The sequence below is a fragment of the Silurus meridionalis genome, chromosome 6 (genome assembly GCF_014805685.1).
Source record: "Silurus meridionalis isolate SWU-2019-XX chromosome 6, ASM1480568v1, whole genome shotgun sequence".
Lineage (NCBI taxonomy): Eukaryota > Metazoa > Chordata > Actinopteri > Siluriformes > Siluridae > Silurus > Silurus meridionalis.
This window is the reverse complement of record NC_060889.1, coordinates 17,619,324-17,638,744: the sequence shown is the minus strand read 5'-3', so window position 1 is coordinate 17,638,744 and position 19,421 is coordinate 17,619,324. Positions and strand designations below refer to the sequence as shown.

General features: G+C 36.3%; 1 protein-coding gene across 1 annotated transcript in view; it reads right to left on the bottom strand.

Moving 5' to 3' along the window:
• Positions 1–7,629: 7,629 nt before the first annotated feature.
• Positions 7,630–19,421, bottom strand: part of pcdh7b (protocadherin 7b) — a 128,690-nt gene continuing 116,898 nt past the window's right edge. The window contains 2 exon segments of the mRNA XM_046851187.1: positions 7,630–10,515; positions 11,707–11,725. Coding sequence (XP_046707143.1) covers positions 10,079–10,515; positions 11,707–11,725 — 456 coding nt within the window. The 3' untranslated portion in view covers positions 7,630–10,078.

Sequence of the window (19,421 nt, the reverse complement as noted above, 5' to 3'; positions counted from 1 at the left end):
CACTAAATGATCCACTGGTTAAAGCATGACAGTTAAATGTCTAAGTATGTGGGTAATACCCCAAATAGAGCCTTACAGTGATAAACCTTTGATAGAAAGCTTGACATAAACTAAATGTATCATTAATACATGAAATAATGTATAATATAATACACGAGACTGTATAAATACCAGTATTTCAGTCAAAAATAGTATAATACCTGCAAGAATGTGAAGTACAATACTGTATTATCTTCCTCACTTTTTTTTTTAAGTGAACTGGAATATTGCAGCTTGTGGTAAGCTCTCACTCTTTCTCTCTCTCTTTCTTTACATTTTGGACTTGTGTGCTGGATGCCTGGATTTTGGATATTGTCCCCTCCTACATTTAATACAATATCATTCCTTGTACCAATTTCATCTCCTGGGTCCTGTATTCCCTCAAATAAACTGTGATAGAGTTTATATCATCTCAATTAAATAAACAGTTATTGCAAGACTTTTCTCATCACTGTGTTTATTTGTTCATTTCCACAGCACATAAAACTTTGATTTCATTCTCTCATTTTATACTAGAGGAAAAATAGAGTATTGGCTGTGCACACAAACAACAAAGTCAATTTTTACAAAGTGCTAACTGTCCATGATTGAATTACACCATAAAGTAAAAAAAAAGAAAAGAAAAAAGTATATTAGAAAATCATAAATCCCTGGAAAACACTGTGTGTACTGTGCTTGTGACAATGTTCTTTTGGCACTGCTTTTTGTTTTTGGTTTATTTAATTTAAAATGAACATTTTATACTGCATTTGTGGATTTAAAGAGGAAAGGCAATTTTATTTCACAAAACCATTGCGGAAGTACAGGCCATGGAAGATAGTCGATGCGTTATTAGATGCTCACCTAGCTTGAGCCTGCAGATTATTGACTTTTGTGTGTTAACATGTCTCTCTTGGTACATGCCTTGGACTACTAACATATTAGCAAGTGATTCACCTAGATTATTCAAGAATCCAATTTGTCGATGCTGCTCCAATATGTTTACACTATTTTTTTCCAATATACAATATATGGGTCAAAAGCTCAGACTTCACATTAAGTAACATTAGTTCTGTAATTGACTGACTTTCAAAGATGCTACTTGAGAGGACTACGAAGAAACAAGGATCCATATGTATAGTTACCCCAAACATCCAACTAACACTATAGTAATGTGTGAAACATTTCATCATAAATTAGTCAGGGGCCTCAAGCCTGCAGGAATAAAAGAAGTGTGTGCAGTTTGATGAAGATGCCAATTCTGTTTTGGAAGTTACAGCCAAGGGCTATAGTGACAAGTGTATCCAGACTATGACTTCCAACATTGTTATTCTAGCAGACTGAGAGATTTGGCTTGTAGGAAAAAGAGAACTAAAGGCTCAATACATCATAAACAAGTGAGCAACCAAGCAAGTTTCACCTCAGGTAAGAAGTGGAAATTGGAGCTGACACTTTAGAAACATAAAGTGAGAAGAGCTCTTTCAGAGTGATGCAGCAACTTCCAGTAGAAGCTGGTGACCTTGAGATGGGCTAAATGGGGAAAAAAGAAAGTGGTGACCATTCAAGCAAATTATTTTTTGGATTTATAAAGCAGCTTTTAGGGCAGTGGGATGAGCCATTGCAAGAATCAACAGCCCATCTTAATAACATATCTTATTCATACTATCCATATAAAATTTATTTTATCTTATTTTTTTAAACATTGAATACAAAAGAGTGAGGGTTAAAATATAACAGCAGATGGGTGTCTGAATGTGCCTCTAGGTGGCTGTGGACAAAGAAAAGTAAGCCATGGTTAATGACTATGCTAAAGCTTTATCACACCAGCTGGGTCACCTGACCAAGAGTAAGAGGAATGAGAGAAACAGACCCAAAATTTTGCATCGTTTTACAATACATAAGGAATACAGTAATAACAATATAAAATAGCATTAAAAGATCTGTAACACATTTATATTCAGAATTTGAGAATGAATATATGCATATTAAAAGGTTTATTTTAACAATAATTAATTTGTGGATACACAATTGACAAAAGTGATGAACCAATCATTAAGATGTGCTAAAATATTGCAAATAGTTGCTGGTGCAAATATAGACTACTAGTGGATATTGTTTCAATACTGTTTATCATGCAAAGGCAATGCCAATGTTAAATAATTATTTAATTTATACATAAGTGTCCTGCATTTCCATAAATGGCTGTGTCATTTCCTGAATAGCCAATCATTGTTTATAGCTAAAAATTGTATAAAATTATCTAGATGGAACATTTGCTTTATTGTTCAGCCCAATAACAAGCACTTGCATTAAAAACTTTGTATTTATTCAATAACTAAAAGTCATCAATGATTAATATGAATTGCAATATGAATACTGTTTCTTTAAAAAAATATGGTTTGATTTATAAACATTGTTTACTTAATTTATTAAAATGATAAAACTGAACTTCAGCTTTAACTATATTCAATGTAAACAAAGCAATTAACCCTTGCATAATTGTTTGATGTTAACCAAACAAAGAGCGCCTACATTAACAAGTATTTCATTTGCCCATGAATATTAATAAGGCCATTTAAATTAGCATATATTAAATTATACTAGTACATGTCAGTGATCTCAGGTCCCTTGGTGTAATTATTGGAACCCACTATTCGGCTTCAATTATAAATTCTGACAATTACAGCAAAGAAAATGTTAACTAAATGTATAGTTCACATTGTCAACCTTTTTTTCAGGCTGAATTAATAGTATCATGTTATTTAATTTACATTTATTATTACATTTATCACCTATGGCTTTAATTTAGTAGGGTTTATGTAAACTAAAGACTAATTAAAAAATGTAAGTTAAGAGAGCCTTTCAAAAAAGGTTTAGCACTACAGCTTAAAGCTAAAACATTTAAACTCTGGGGTCATACTGGTCTCCTAAACCAGCTGTGTACCACCAATCCTGATTCAGTCCATAATAAGAACTTAATCCATCACATTGGCTATGAGACATCACTGAGGCTTACAGAGAACAGAAAGACTGTCCAGAGGGACGTGTAGACCTATCAAACCTGTAGTCAGAATTTTTCAAACTGTATAATTATTACTTTGCTTTAGATGTCATCTGTTCCCCTGCATTAAAGGTCACACATTCAAAACACAGTACACCTCTATATATCATTTGTTATTGAGTGCATGTACTGTAACACCTTATAGAACTGAGAAGCACATTTATTCTCTTTTTCTCACCTTCCACTTTGATAGGAACGTCTGTACGTTCATCCAATTATCAAGTCAGCCATAAAACCCATGCAGATACCGATCAAGAGGTTCAGATTCAGATGTGTTTACATCAAACATCAGAATGGGTAGAAACATCATCTGTGACATTCTGGTGACAGATGGGCTGATTGGAGTATTTCTGAAACTGCTGATCTCTTGGGATTTCACACACAATGGTTCACACTAGAATTTACACTGAATGGTGTGAGCAAAAATCTAGTATGTGTCAGTTCTGTGGTGGAAAACACTTGATTGTAGAGGTGAATGGTGAATAGTTAGAATGGTTTGAGCTAATAAAAAGGCTACAGTAAATTAAAAACAACTAATTCCCACACCATTCTGTGTAAACTTGAGACATTACCTGTAGCTTTTGAGATGAATATGGTGATACTTGCATTGCTTGTGCAAGGTAAACTAATTCTATAAAAAATAAAAAAAAATACACTGAATAGATATTAGTTAGACTTGCATTAAATTTCATTTGTTTTGCTTTGGTAAATTTTTGTGCAGGATAAGCATCATAAAAATTGTATTCACACAAGCACTTCACACTGAAATTATCCACTTACACTCCATTATGTATACCAGAGTCATAAATCAACTCCAGCTTGGTGTATTATTTTTGGCAAGTATTTTAACTCACAATTTGCAATATCTCATATTAACTAAATATATACAGATATACCCGTTAATTAATACTGCTCCATGTATAACAGCCTGTCATAGCTGTGGGTCCCAAAAAAGATTGTGTGGGTCGGTTTTGATTGCTTATTCATATGATAGTGAACAATTAACACTTATTTCAAATAAATCTGAACTTTGACAAGAACAACTCAAAGTATAACAAATACAAAAATGCAATAAAGTGAATTAGTATAGTTTTTTAATTGTTATCTGTAGAAGAATGCTGAGGATGGAGCTGCCTGGTAGGAGGAAAAGAGGAATGCCAAGGAGTAGGTTTATGGATGCTGTGAGGGGAGCTCTGCAGGTGGTTGATTGTAAGAGGCAGATGTGGAGGACAGAGTGATATGGAGACGGATGATCCTTTGTGGCAACCCCTAACAGGAGCAGTCAAAAAAAGAGGTACAGTTATGCGGAGGTGTGAAGTAACGAAGTACTACTACTTCGTTACTTTACTTAAGTAGATTTTTCTGGAATCAGTATTTCATTTTACTATTTATTTTTCGGATAACCTTTACTTTCACACAACATTTTTACACAAATATCTGTACTTTCCACTTCTTACATTTTCAAACCTGCCTCGTTACTTTAGTTTTAATCTATTTGGTGACATCAATATTTTTTCTTCTCATTGCTCTCCGTTTTCAGCCCATCAACCTATTTCTTGTCATTGCTTTGCTTTTTTAATGTACCACTGGTGTATCATTTCCTGGCTATCATGCACCACAGATGTAGGCTAGTTTACGAAGCTAACAACAAGCACGGCAGAAGGCAACAAGAAGAATGGCTAACGTGGATAAGACAGAGGGTGTCAGCTATGTAAACATGACTGAGAACAGAGACATTCCTGATCAGCTTCTTTTATATTGTGAATGTTCAGCCTGGATACATTCATTAGATAACAAAATGTAATATTCGAAAATAATGTGAGGTCCAGTTACCAGCATGACACTAAAACAGGTAGTAGTAATGGCTACTTTTTACTTAAGTACATATAACCAATTATTATTTACTTTAACTTGAGTGAAAAAGTATAGTCAGTACTTTAACTTTTACCAGTGTCTTTCAAAACATAAGTATCTGTATTTCTACTTAAGTAAAGGATATGTGTACTTCTCCACCTCTACAGTTATGAAATGTGATGTAATCATAATTCAAATCATTGTTAATTGCATATTTCCTTTCTGGATGTAGGGTCAATGTAACTGTATCTACACACAAGTGGACAAAGTATTATTAGTGTAATGTGGAGAAATAAAACTAGGCCAGGGATGTTTTGTATTCATCCAGGTCTTTTTGAAAATGTTATATTCCACTTGGGGATAGTATTAAATACATAAACATGACACTACTATTTAATCAATATTATCATTCCTGTAAGAATTTATTTTAATCAGATACATACTTCTGGATATATTAATCAATTAATTTTACTTAATTAAATGTAGCAGCAACTGAAGAATATACTGTAGCAGATGAATGCTCGGCAAGATTGTCCTCCAAAATGTGTTGAACAAACCAATAATACAGTAGCCTTAACAATGCACACATTGATTTCATGACCTTGTGTTAGTGGTTTAGACTTTGTGCACACAAGTACCTTCTGGCGTGCATCGCTGGGGGAAAAAAACAAACATAAAAACGATTGGGTTAAGTGAAATTTTACAAATTTTGAATAATGAGAATGGAGGTTATATTGATAAATGAGCCCACATGTGTAATTTGAACTAAAACTATTCAAGCAGCAATTCATTGGTTAACTTTAATTATCTGCTTCTTCAGTTAGAAATTTCTAGGCTTAAAGGCATGTATTTTGTTTAAATGTACTGGAGAAGTTAAACCTGGTGTTTTTACACACAAAAAAAAGTCTAGAATGAATTAATTACATGCAGGCTTTTTTTAACAATCTTCTGCCAAACCCTTAACATTTAGTAATTTTGCATTGTAGATATTTTTTGACTTTTCCAACTGGTTTTACTCGAGAAAGAAAAAACTCCCTTAATTATTTTTACTTATCTTTTTTTTGTCTTACGAATTTGTAATTATGCAGAGTAACAAACTTTTATTTTAATTTGTCACATACCTTATGTTAAAAATAATGTGTTCAGAAGATGTCAGCAAACTAATTGTCTTTTGGGTCCCTGTGGGTAAGATTAATGAACAGAAAGACTTTTTTTTATCGTTATATTTTAATTTCTGCAGAGACAAAAAAAAAGACAAGCAGTTTATTTACAGAAATACCTGTACAAAAGCAAAAATTAAATTAAGTAAAATAGTTAATAAATAGAGGTGGACTTCAGCGCTTAGAGCTGGACTTCAGTACATTTTGCCATGTTCAGCTAAGCTGCGTGCATAGTGACTCCTAATAAAAACAATGATTAAAACTGATCGTCAATTCTACATCAACATCCAAGTCGCAGGACAAATAGAGTATGGTTATTAATATTACAGATCTCTCCACTAGGGGTGAAATGTCGGACAACTCGAGGTTTAATTTTAAATTCAAAGCTGACAAAACGCACACCTCTGCTTGTGAGAAGTATTTGGACTACAGACTTTCTGCTTGCAGCAATGCTGGCTTTCCTATTATTTATAATCAAAGCTTATCTATTCTAGATAGAAATGTAGTCTTTCCTTTTTTTTTCTTTCTTTCTTTCTTTCTTTCTTTCTTTCTTTCTTTCTTTCTTTCTTTCTTTCTTTCTTTCTTTCTTTCTTTCACATTCATCACTAATTATCTCTTTTTTTCCCCTATTCAACTGAAGTGTATCTGTATAATAATATATCGCATACTTCATGTCTACAAATATTTCTCCCACAGAGGTGTATGTTGTGCCAGCACATTCTCTTACATTTATATATCTATATATCTTTTCTCTCAGCTGGTCTTCAGCCTGATTAGCATTTAGTTATACCAGCAAACAATCAAACAATTTTATGTCTATACTGGTCAAACTTGGCTTAGCTCTTCTATCTGCATTGATTCTTACTATCTTGACTATGATGATCTCATTAGCAACATTTGTTATGTCATATATAAATAGTGGTTTGGTCAAGTAATCATGCGAAATATTTGTATGCTAGGAGATTGCCTAAACTGTGTACAGTTGTTACTTATTGATAGACTTGACAACATTTGACCGATCTAACATGAAGTCACAAGATAAAAAGCTTTAGTTTTTGTGTGTTTCTTTTTCAGTATCATATAAACAGGTGCTTCATTACCCCCCCCTCCCCTCCCTTCTAGATAACACCCTTCATCCGTCTCAGTTTTTATACTAGTCAAAACGACGAGTCATACCAATAACGGTATAAAAAGGCACAGTTGCATATTTTGCATTCACTCTATAGATTTCTTAAAATTTTTTGTTTCCTTTTTTTTTCTTTCTTTTTTTTTTTTTACAGAAGCATTCAAAATATACAAAGTGGCACTAAAAGGATAAAGGAGAAAACAAAAAATGGATAAAGCTTAATACAGGGTGTCGTTACCAAGTTACATAAAAAAAAAAAAAAAAAAAAAGACAAAACTTTAAATCATGCCGACTAAATATCTTTTCGGGTTATAAGTGTGAGATGTGATGTAATATTTCAGTGTGCCATTGATATCAGTGTGTGTGTAATAAAAATGAGACAAAAAGTAAAAATACAAAAAGACATTTGGTCAGAAGAATGAAAACATTTACTGTACGTGTGACTAAATAAACTGGTGAATCTTTGTAGTATACATAATTCATTTTTCATCCTTGTCAAATAATCTGATAATCTAAGCCATACTATATGTCTGTTTATAATGTTCGTTTAACAAAAGCAAGCAATGGACCTCCAAAATCTCCAAGATTTTTTTTTTTCTTTTTTTTTTAATCCATTTCCATTTTTTTGCTTTTTTTTTTTTGCCTTCATAGTATGTGAAGTAGAATCCCTTTTAAACGTGCAATAAAAAGTACATATTTCTGTATACAGTGGATAAGCATCAGAGCACTTCTTTTAACGACAAGTAGAACACACAGACTATAGATTCAGGCTGCGAGAAAAGAAAAACAAAAATAATAAGTGCAGTCCATTCAGACTCTGGTTTCTCCAACGTACAAAAAGAGTAATTCCATTGCATTGGATTATTGTCACTCAGTTGTAAAGGCAGGACTTGAGCCTTAGGAGTGTACACTCAACCACAAACTTGGGTTATTTAATGGATTTTTTTTTTCTTATTTTATCAAGGACCTTACATTGAGAATGCATGTGTGTGTGTGTGTGTGTGTGTGTGTATGTGTGTATGTGTTTGTATTAAAGTGTTTGTGTGTAGTTCAGAAAGGACATCATCTGTTTCTCTAGCTTTATGGGTAAACGTGCATGTGTCTTTAAACCAACATGCATCCATGTTCAATTTTCATTTGGCCGCCTTCTTTTTATAGCAAATAACCAGTCACGTTCTTCCCAGGACTTTGGTTTGTATTTAAATGGCAACGTTTCGTTTTTGCATGACTAAAGTGCTCCTTTAGCCCAATGACATCGTAAAGATAGCTGTTTTGATTGTACAAATCTATTTAGCTGGTGGATCCTCATGCCCTAGGTATTTTATTTTTTTTTTTTATTAGTATTCACCAATTTAATTGGTCGACTAGTCATTTCATGTGAGTCTTCAGAACTTTAGGTAGGCATGATCTGAGAATGACTACTTTGAACATCCCTCGGGTTTATTGCTCAATTTAACACTCATACTTTAAGAATGTTTTACAGGACCAGCCCAAGCATGTGGTCCGTGGGACCAAGTCATCGTAATCATTTCCCTGGTAGCTAGTCACATATCAAGCGAGAGATCCTCATAGCTGGTTAGGTCCTATATGTATTTGTATGTTTGTGTGTATGTGTGTGTGTGTGTGTGTGTGAGAGAGAGAGTGTGTAAGGTGCCATTTGTGTTTGTGTGCACGTGTAACTCATTGTGTGCCATAAGTCACTAAGAGCTTCAGTTTAAGTCTTAGACAACAAAAAAAGAAGACGGCATAGATCATGTCAAGAACTCCTAGCGTTGCCGGTGTTCGTGGAATTACAGCACAGAACAGGCGACCCAAGAAATGTCAACAACTCCCACAATGCAGCAGTGTACAGAGAAAAGACAGGGGTGGAGCGTTTGGTGAGTCGACAGCTTAGGTATAAAGTATGTGTCCCAAATATGTTCAGTGTATTTATGTACAACTTGTCATCCACGTTAGAGCCTGTGAGCGTGCATGTGTGTTTGTGTGTGTGTGTGTGTTTGAAAAGCAGATAGGCACACAGGTAAACTCGCATCTTGCAGTGTACGTTCACCATTTAACGCTTGCCGTTTTTAGATATCTACAAACCCATTGTAAAGGATAGAGTCATTGGAAATGTTACTAGTTCATAAAGACGTGCTCCAGGGTTTTTTTTTTTTTTTTGGGGGGGGGCAGGTTTTTGTTTTGCTTCCCATTTCCATCACTGATAACATTATGTATCAGTTCTTGTCCACAATTGGCCAGTTTTGTTGTTTTTGGTCTCTTTGAATGCTATGGTTGTTCAGTGTAACTAGTCCAGTGCTTGGACAGATTGCATAAGTATACAATAATCAAAATGAATAAAGCAAACAATTTCAATCTTCTACAGGGACATTTCACATAAATTAAAGATTATCAAATAAAAAATAAAACAGCACCAGTCTCGCCTCTTGCCATCTATTTAGCATTAATAAAAAAAAAAAGAATAATAAAATAAAAAAAAAAAGTCCTAAGACGTATAGTCCAAGTCATTAAGGGCTAGATTTTGCATGCATGCTTATGATGAATTCTACACAACCAGGCAGCACTTTGGGAAAAAGTCAGAGGGCCCGGAATGCTAGCAGCAAAATGACACAGGACTCATCCACCAGCATCCCTCTCTCTCCACCTCTGTCTTTCTCTCCTCCTCCTCTGTCTCCTCCACATCTACAAAACTATTCTCCGTGGTTATTTTTTTGTTGTTTTTTTTACATCTTTTATTCACTGCTTATATCAAACAAGCACACATTTCATACCAGGCTTTGGCGCTTATAAGGCGTCTCTGAAATTGCCGGAGTCATTGTAGGATGAAATAGTGACTCGTGATTCGTTCACCAGGACATTTCACAGGTAAACCTCGCGCCTAGTAAGCGTCCCGCATTGCGTAGGTTTATATTCGCCTGTGGGTGCCAGCGGAATCTCTTCAACCGGCCGAGACGTTTCATCGCTAGCAGAGAAGGCAGCCGAACCGAAAGCATCGTAGGCCGAGGAGGAGGAAGAGGAGGAGGCCATTTTCTTGTTGAGGAGATTGCGGTTGCGGTCTCCAAGGAGGTGTGAGGGCTCTCCGTTGGCCACGGCGAGTGGATCAGAGCTCGTGGCTGGTTCGGCACCGCTGCACCCGGCTGAGCTCGAGTTGAAGGTGGAGAGTTTGGGAGGGGTGGCCTTGGACCTGCGCTCGGGTGAAGTGCGCACCGGCATCCAGCAGGCGTCTGAGTGGCCATACTCGTCACACTCGCGCGTACACTTCCCCGTCATGGCTACATCCGGCAGGGGCCGAGAGTCTGCTTAAACATACAAAAAAAACCCATTGAGAGATAGTGTTAGCAGCAATTTTTCAACTTCAACCCCCTGAAAATATGCAATTTTTGGATTGAGAAGAAAAAGGGTTTTTTTTCCTTTTATAATTTTGTGTGCTATGTGCCCCATGAAGCCTAAAATGATGCCATATAATACTTCATTTCACATTACAATTAACATGGTGCATCGAAGTATACTGATAAATTTATTTCAGATTAAATGGAACTAATTGTTTTTCTTCAGCAAAACAATCTTTTTTTTTGAGCTTCATGGTTTACACATACCACGTAACACAAAATAACAACATCAAGACTAGAAGTTGAAAGGAAAAAAGAAAGAAAGAACAAAACAGGTGATGCGAGTTCTTTCGAAAGAACGGCATGCTTCAAAAAAAAAAAATAAAACGTGGGGGCAAATCATCTGTTCTGTGATTTAAAAACCTAAAACAAATGGTGTCCAACTTCCATTCTGGGTGTCTGTTTAACCTGGTGCCTTTTTGTGTCTGTAGCAGTGCATGTGTGTGTGTTTGTTGTGTTTCTTTTTTTAATTGATTTCTTTTTATTAATATTCTAATTCTAGAAACTCACACAATTAAAGTCCCAGAGAGCATAGCAGTTTGTTATAAATGTAAAATAAAATGTTTTTAACCACTGTACTCTTGTACAACAGAAACAAGTTGTAAACAAAATACTTTGGTAACACTGAGTTTATGAACCTTGTGTGTGATCAGATTTTTCTAAAATGATATAATGATAAATTAAGAAACAAGAAGACTCAAGGACTTTGCTTCAGAGTGAGATCGAGCATATATTCTTCATATGAACACCGCCAACTTATATGCAGCCATGTGGGCTGGTAAATACATTAATAAAATGAATTAATACAACAACAAAACATTACTAAACTTTTTTTTATTTAGCAGACAAAATGAGCATAAACATGGACCAGTCTGGATTGCACAGGAAACTGAATGGAAGCATACAGAAAAAGCTTTTTTTGCTGTTTCTGGTTGTTCTTTAGTGTCAAAGTGCCAAAGCTTTCATGTCAAAGGTGGTCGGTTAATGACCAAATGTAGGGTATGACACAAGCAACGGAGGGGGTGAGTGCAAATCTAAAAAAGAAAGCATGCTGTCTCTGACTGAAGAGATTAAAGAAAATTTTTAACCATGGCTTACTTTTATTGTTCTTTTTCTCCTGTAAAGAAAGAATGAGATAGAATCACCGTTTGTTTTCTGCACAGTGCTTTATCTTTGCAAAAAAAATAAAAAGAAATAAAAAGAACAAAAGAGCTGCCAAATGTGTTATAGCAAACTTGATTTACCAGGTGAGAAAAACTTGAGACAATGGTGCACAAACAAATGTGTTGGAACTTGCTTTCGAAAAGCACCAGTTAGTCACATGAAAAAAAAAAAAAACACAAATACAAGATCTAATGAAAGCATACATAGAAAATATGCTACTATATATTTGTCTCTCCTGTTAATGCAGTTTATTAGTGCAAAACAGAAAAATCTATGATGCAAATCTACAATCCTCTAGTCACACACATTTTTTTTCCCTTCCAATAAGATCTTTCTGTAAATTTTTTCCTCTCCCCCTTACAAATCCTTGTTCAGGTCTCTTATATTAACCTCCGCCAACCCTGAACATGTTCACCTGACCTTGGCGATTGTTGCTAGGCTGTTGCTCACATGCTCCCGTGCGAGATCCCATTAGCCTCTGATTCGTGATGGGTTGAGTTAAGGTTCACTGAAGCTGACATGAACCTTAGTACCACAGTAGGTCATTAAAGACCACATTGGGAGACTGCAGTGCTCACTCACGCTGGGCTCCCATTAAGAAAGTCAAGCTGGACGAATGGTAGCTCTAGGGAGAGGTGTGAAGGTACGATTGATAAGCTGAGTCATGCTCTAGAGCATGCTCAGTCACGCTAAGTCTGATGAGTGTGTGTGCGGTCCCAGATCGAAAGCCAGTCGATTATAACAACACCACGCCGACTTTTTGAACACTGCTACACCCTATGCAGAAATCTATGTAATGTGGCACTTGTGCAGATTAGAAAATGGGCTTCTATTGCCGATTCTTACTACCACAGAAATCGATTCGTTAGAAGGTGAAAAGAAATCTTTTATCATCAGAGGGCAGTGAGGCAAATCAAAGACTTAAGGAGCATTCATTTGCTGCTTTAATATGTTATTCCTATTGTAACCTACACACTGGCTTGTATGATGGCACCAAGTTCAAGCCTGTTACATTAACACCCATTTATGCTAAATAGCATCACACACACATCAGTGATAAATTTTCCTATAACAGCATGTCCTGACATTTTTATATTTCTTAACTGTTATATATAAATTACACAACAGTATTATATATACATTACACATTATTTAAACAAACACCACTGTATGATTTATATACTGTAATTCCAGGATTGAAAATGATATCCAGTGCACTCTTCCCTGCAGTAGTGGAGAAAGGGCAATAAGATCTCACTTTTACTTCTCCTGCTTGACACTTCACTGTCTGCCTTATAATGACCATCAGGATGTGGGTTTGTCTCCACTCCACCTGTTTCTCTCCCTCTCCTTCTCCCTCTCCCTCTCTCACACAGAAATTTGTTCTACAATTAAGCCATCACGGCCTTGTTGCTGTTCTCAGCCTTTACCCTGAATTCTTTGCGAGCTCTCCAGGGGGAACCAAATTGCACTAAACCACTGGCTGTTGGTTAAAGTGTCAGAGTGCAGCTGGTCATCATATCTCCTCAATCATTCCCTCTGACCACTTGAGCCTCCAGCCACCCCTCAACCCTCTTACAGAGCATTTCTTATGAATTCACTCCCCAGGTCTTTGTTGTTTTTTTTTTTTTTTCACATTCCATTTCTTTCTTTCTTTTCTTTTCCTTTCTTTTTTTTGAGACTTTCTTCATGAATGGAACCCTGACTAATTAAGGGTTGCTAGGGTTATCTAAGTCACACTTTTGCAAATATAACTCCTCAGGACATTAATGGTCAAGTGTAATGACTTGATTTGCATAGAACACTTGCAGCAATTGGATTTGGCCATTCTGAGACACTTTTGATTCCACATATAAATGCATGTGGTAAACATTTATTAGCAGGACACAATCCAGATGCAGGATGCACGAAAAGGTATAAATAGGGTTAAAGAAATGTAATGTAATTGAAGGTGAATTTATTAGAGCTGCATGCTGAATGCAAACTCTTTGTCTAGGCATCTGAATATGAATGCCTACTGGGGTATGATTAATCTCTGCCTTTTGGGTTTAATCTCTGAAGGAGAGTTATTCACTTTCTCTGTTCGAAGTACAGATGAGGCCAACATATTAATTTCTTCTTCTATTTTTTTTTTCTGTTCAGATGACAGATTCAGTCACTGCAACAAAACCATCTGGCCATATTGAAGTCAGTGGAAAGCAGTGAAAGATTTGAATGATCAGTAATGCATCAGAGATTACAATCCATAGTTCTGTAGTAAAATTTAGTTTAAGAAAAGTATATCATTATATTCTATAACTATGAAGAAAGTTATCCATATTAGAAATATTGTGCATTTCATGTCTGCTTGTAAAGCAGATATATAAGCATTGCTTATATAAAGTTAATTGCATTTTGTACAGATGCATATTTTTGGTTTAGATGCTGGTCATTGTATGGCTAAGGAGCATGTAATTGCAATTTATTCCATATGTGTCTGGCTTTACTTTCATTGTATGCATATTATGCAGATAATTCTCCTCAATCAAATAAATACCATAAACCTGAACAAATCCAATAGTCTGCGTATTCCCTCTGCTGGAAACATGTATAATTAAATCCCTAATGTGTATTCGATCTGGAATTTACTGTAAATCTGCCCTCTGTTTTTGTAAAGACACTGAACATGGCAAAGAGTCCAAATGGGATCTAGTTGATTAGTATTATATAAATTCTGCAGCAGGCTAACAAGGTCAAGTGCACTTCTCATTCAAGCGTATTATTACACAAAGTGGCAGAGAGGCAAACACACACACACACACACACACACACACACACACACACACACACACACACAGAATTACAGTGAAAGGTCATTCTATTGAGGAAAATGCATGTGTGAGGCACACTCACTTCTTAATGGGGTTTTTCAAAGTCTCACTGACCCTAAATCTAAACCTCCAGTCAGTTTGAAGACTTCAGTTTGAGTCTTCGGAGGAGTTGAACAAATGGGGCCACGCTTGGGCCGGAAATGCTCGGCAGCGTACTAACTGTCGTGCTGCATAGTGGGCTTTTCTGCCAACTGGGGCTCAGTGCAAATTGTGTGCCATTTTCCTGCTAGTCCCTTTGAATACACTCAAAAGAGGCATAAGCTTCAAACCGCCAGAACGATTGAGAACGAGGGATGAAGGATGGGGTGCAGCGGAAGAAATGGTTCTAAACTATTCTGCAAGTTAATTAGATGCGGACAAAAGTGGATTCTTGGGAACAGTCAGCTCCTTGCTGTCAAGCGGCTAGTGACAGTGAAACTGCAGGGTTGTATGTGGGCCAGACACCCAAGTGATTGACAGCAAGATTTAGAAGAGTTTGAAATGTGCGTATGTATGTGGCTTCTGTTGAGAGTTAAAGGAAAGGATAGTAACTCTCTGTGTGTGTTTTCTTGACTGTAATATCAGCATTTTCCTGCTGAGAAATGCTGACCTCGACAGTCTGGTGTTTTGATCTGTGTTTTCTGGATGGGAATCCCAGCCACAACACTACTGCAGGCAAATGCTGACCCCTCTGTCCAGTCTGGGTTTGTGATTGTGTGTGGGTAACAGAGAATAACAAGAACTGTGTACATGCTCGCTTAACTGTGTTGAAAAATCTTTGCATGCACGGTACATATAATCTGCATCAAACTGCACATATATACATAAAAATCTAATGGAAAATCAGCATGTTTAATTGCCATTGTTGTTTTTTTTTTTTTTTTTTTTTTTATTATGGCATCTCCAGCATACCGACAAAATAAAGCTATACATTATAAATCTTATCTGGATTCAAACTCATAAACTATTCTAAACTCTAAAAATATGACACATGAATTTACATTTAGTTTGTGCCATTATGTCGGATGTGCAGCTAGAGATATTTGCAGACAGAGTAGTCAAATTATTTATCTATTTAAGGGATTATACCCACATCCTTCAGTCAAATAGAAATGTAATTTGCATTGGCCTCAATCAGTTTACTCCGTAATGTTATTTTTATTCCAGTTAAGCCAACAGTCAAATTATTAATGGATTAGCAGGCAGCATATAAACACTCCTGAGTAACGATGATGCACAACAGCATGGCCATGCTGCAAAAAACACACCCACAAAGACACACGCTATATTACACTTCAACTAGCCTCAAAATAAAGTTAATTAAAATAACCACAGACTCAGACTTTAAATTGCTGGCAAAAGTTTCACATGCTTCCTGCACTCCACTTTGACAATAAGAAGCTTGTGTGAGTGTCAATACATTTCTCCTCTCACAGTCTAATCCAGATTTCTGTACCTTTCTTTCTCCTTTAACAATGTAATAAACATCACATTCTCCCTCTTTAACAGTTCATTAACTTGCCTGTCTTGGGACACGTCACATGTTTCCCATTTTACCAAAAAGAGAGACCATGGAGCCGCTTGTCCTTCTCACAAACCGTTTTTTTTTTTTTTTCACCGAGTGCAGTTACGAAGCTTCAGAAAAGTCTTTTGTGTAGTTTGCAGTGTATAACTACAAATGTAAAGTGCTCAACAATTCCTAATGCAAACAACACTCTGCACTAAAAGGATTATACTAAGAGTGTGGTGGTGATAATACATTATCTTTTATTATGCCTGTCCATCACACAGGCATATATAAGAGAACAAGGGAGGTAGAATAGTGAGAGATTTCCTTATGTCAAATCCATTTAATTGGTTCGTAAGTGGGCCAAAAGCTAACCTACTGATTATTGGCAATAATGAGGCTCTAGCCCGGCCATGTGTAAAAGCCTTGATGCATGCTAAAGAGAAATGGGAATTATCAAAGCCCTTCGAGACCCACACCATTCTGAAAAAGTGTTCACATGCATGCTGTATGCATTTAAAAATTAATAGGAATTCCATAGCTAAATATGTGTCAGCAAAAGGATAACATCATTGGTGTTCCCTTTGGCCATGGACCACAAAGTGGGTCCTATGACCCCATGGGTCCATTATATTTCATAGAATTTAGTAAATAATTATAATTTGTGCTAATATTTTAGCACTACAAGAAGTCCTTGATTTGCTAATAAATGCATGTTTATTTACTCAGTAACAAAAATATATAGAGTAGTTTGTATTCCATTTGCAAATGCTGCAAAAGTCCACGCCTGTTCTTTAGCTGTGCAGCATTTTTAGCATTATTAATGAGAGCATACTTGTTGAGGTGTTCCACTGAATGAAAAGAAGGCCACTATTATGATAGCAAGATGAGAAGAGCTGAAGTGAACATTGACCTGGTTTGCTTCAGTAGGTTCAGTATCCAGTTGCATATGCTTTCAGAGGCCTCGCATCAGTAAACTTGGGCAACAGTGTAAAACAACCCAACCTAACACAAAGCAGCACATCGCACGAACAAGAGTCATGTCCAATATGGTACAGTGAGCATGCAACTGACATCACTTTGTGTTTTTTCTTTTCATTTCTTTCTTTTTTTTGGCCTTAGTCTCATTCCTGTTCAGCCAAAGTTCGAAACCTGTTTTGGTGGGACATGCATCGTTTTCTCCAGATATTTTCTTGTGATTATTATATGTGTGCTTTTTTTTCCCTTATCTCTGTTTATGTGGCTCAATATCTAATCTTTCGTTTTAACCTCTTTTAGCTATTTAAAATAGTATTTGATTTTTTAAAATATTTATATTATATTCTTTTATTATTTTTGTTATTAATACCATTGTTTAATTAACATTCATATCGCATCACAATGGCACATGCAAGGAGTGGGGTATATTAGGCAGTAAGTGAACAGTCTGTTCTTAAAGCTTATTTATTTTTTTTTTTTGGAAGCAGGAATAATTGGCAAATGTAAGGACCTAAGTAATTTTAATTTAATTTGATTTAAATTTTGACATGTGCTAAATTGACGAGGGCTAGACTACCAGGTCAAACTATCTCCAGAATGACAGGTCTTGTGGGGTGTTTCCACTATGCAGTCGTTGGTACCTACCAAAAATGTACCAAGAAAGGATAACCTGTGAACCAGTAGAAGGGTAATGGGCATGCACGGTCACAACAACACATTAAGGCTAGCCCATCTGGTCTAATTCAACAGAAGGTCTACTGTAGCTGGCTGTGATAGAAAGGTGTCAGACAACAGTGCATTGCTACATGCTGTGTATGGGGCTGGGAAGCAGCAGACAGGTCGAAATACTCATCTTGACTCCAGTCCACCACTGAAAACACCCACAGTGGGCATATGAGTATCATAAACTGAACTGCAGAGCAATGGAAGAAGGTGGGCTGATCTTATGAATCACATTTTCTTTAACATCATGTAGACAGCTGGGTGCGTGTGTGTCATGTCCCTGAAGAAGACTTTGCACCAAGACGCACTGTGTGAAGAAGGAAAGCTGGGGGAGGCGGTGTGATACTCTGGGCAATGTTCAGCTGGGAAACCTTGGGTCTTTGCATTTATGTGAATGTTAGTTTTAGATCTAAGACCTAAACATTGTTGCAGACCAGGTACATTTTTTTTGAAAAAAGTCCAGAATTGCTTTAAGGAATATGTCAAATATATCAAGGTGTTTACTTGGCCTCCAAATTCCAGGATTTTAGTCCAATTGAGCATCTGTCTGATGGTCCAGACAAATAAATTTTGATCCATTAATGCGCCACCTCACAATATACCACAGCACACCTTTAGAGGTCTGGCACAAGGGGAACAAAAGTAAGTTCTAGTGGTTTGAATTTTATTTCTGATTGGTGTATTCAAAATATGAATATTTACTTCTTCTATTTTTATACCACAACAAGCCTTTTGCTGCAACCCTGATCAACTGAAATGCAAGCTGTCTATCCATCAATTATTAATATTGCATTTTATGAAGCACCACCAACAGTTTATTTTGGTTTGCTTATGCATTACAGGCTTCAATTTATGTGAAACCATATCCTACCATAAATTGAAAATATTACAGTGAAAATCTCCTGCAGATCCTCCAGGCAGCTGAAAAGGTAACGATGGTCCTTATGATGGTGAACAGCACTTGAGGAAATAATTAGTGTACGGTTAGACCACTCCAACTGTGATTAATTGAGGGAAGATTAGCTAGCATAATTTCATTCTGGTGATGATGTGGCTGCCAATTACCTAATGCAACTCCTTTTCCATCGCTCACTTTCTCTCCCCTCTCTCTTTACTCCCCTCTCCCCTTTTTTCTTGTCTTTATATCATATCTCTCACAACCTGGGTCATTGTCTCTTTGCCATGAAGACATAACACACAGCACACACCCTGCATTCACAGAAAGGCAGGTGCCATGTAGAAGCAGATAATGTAGTGCATAGTAATAGAACAGCTCATGCTTTTCCCCCCACATTTATCCAAAAAAGGAAAAAAAAAGAAAAAGAGTGAGAAAGAGAAAGAGAGAGAAGAAATCATTATTCATAGCAGGCACTACCACTTTTATTTCACAGATCACATGGCAAATAGATGGGGAGAGGAGTATAAGGCATTCAATAGACAGACACAGTGAAACAGGCAAAGTGTGTGTAAGAAAATGGTAGGGCTTGAGCTCAGAGTGACTCTTTGCTGAGAGGGAGATAGACCTGGGTTAAAATCTCTAATGTTTGTGTGTGTTTGTGTGTGTGTGTGTGTATATATATATATATATATAT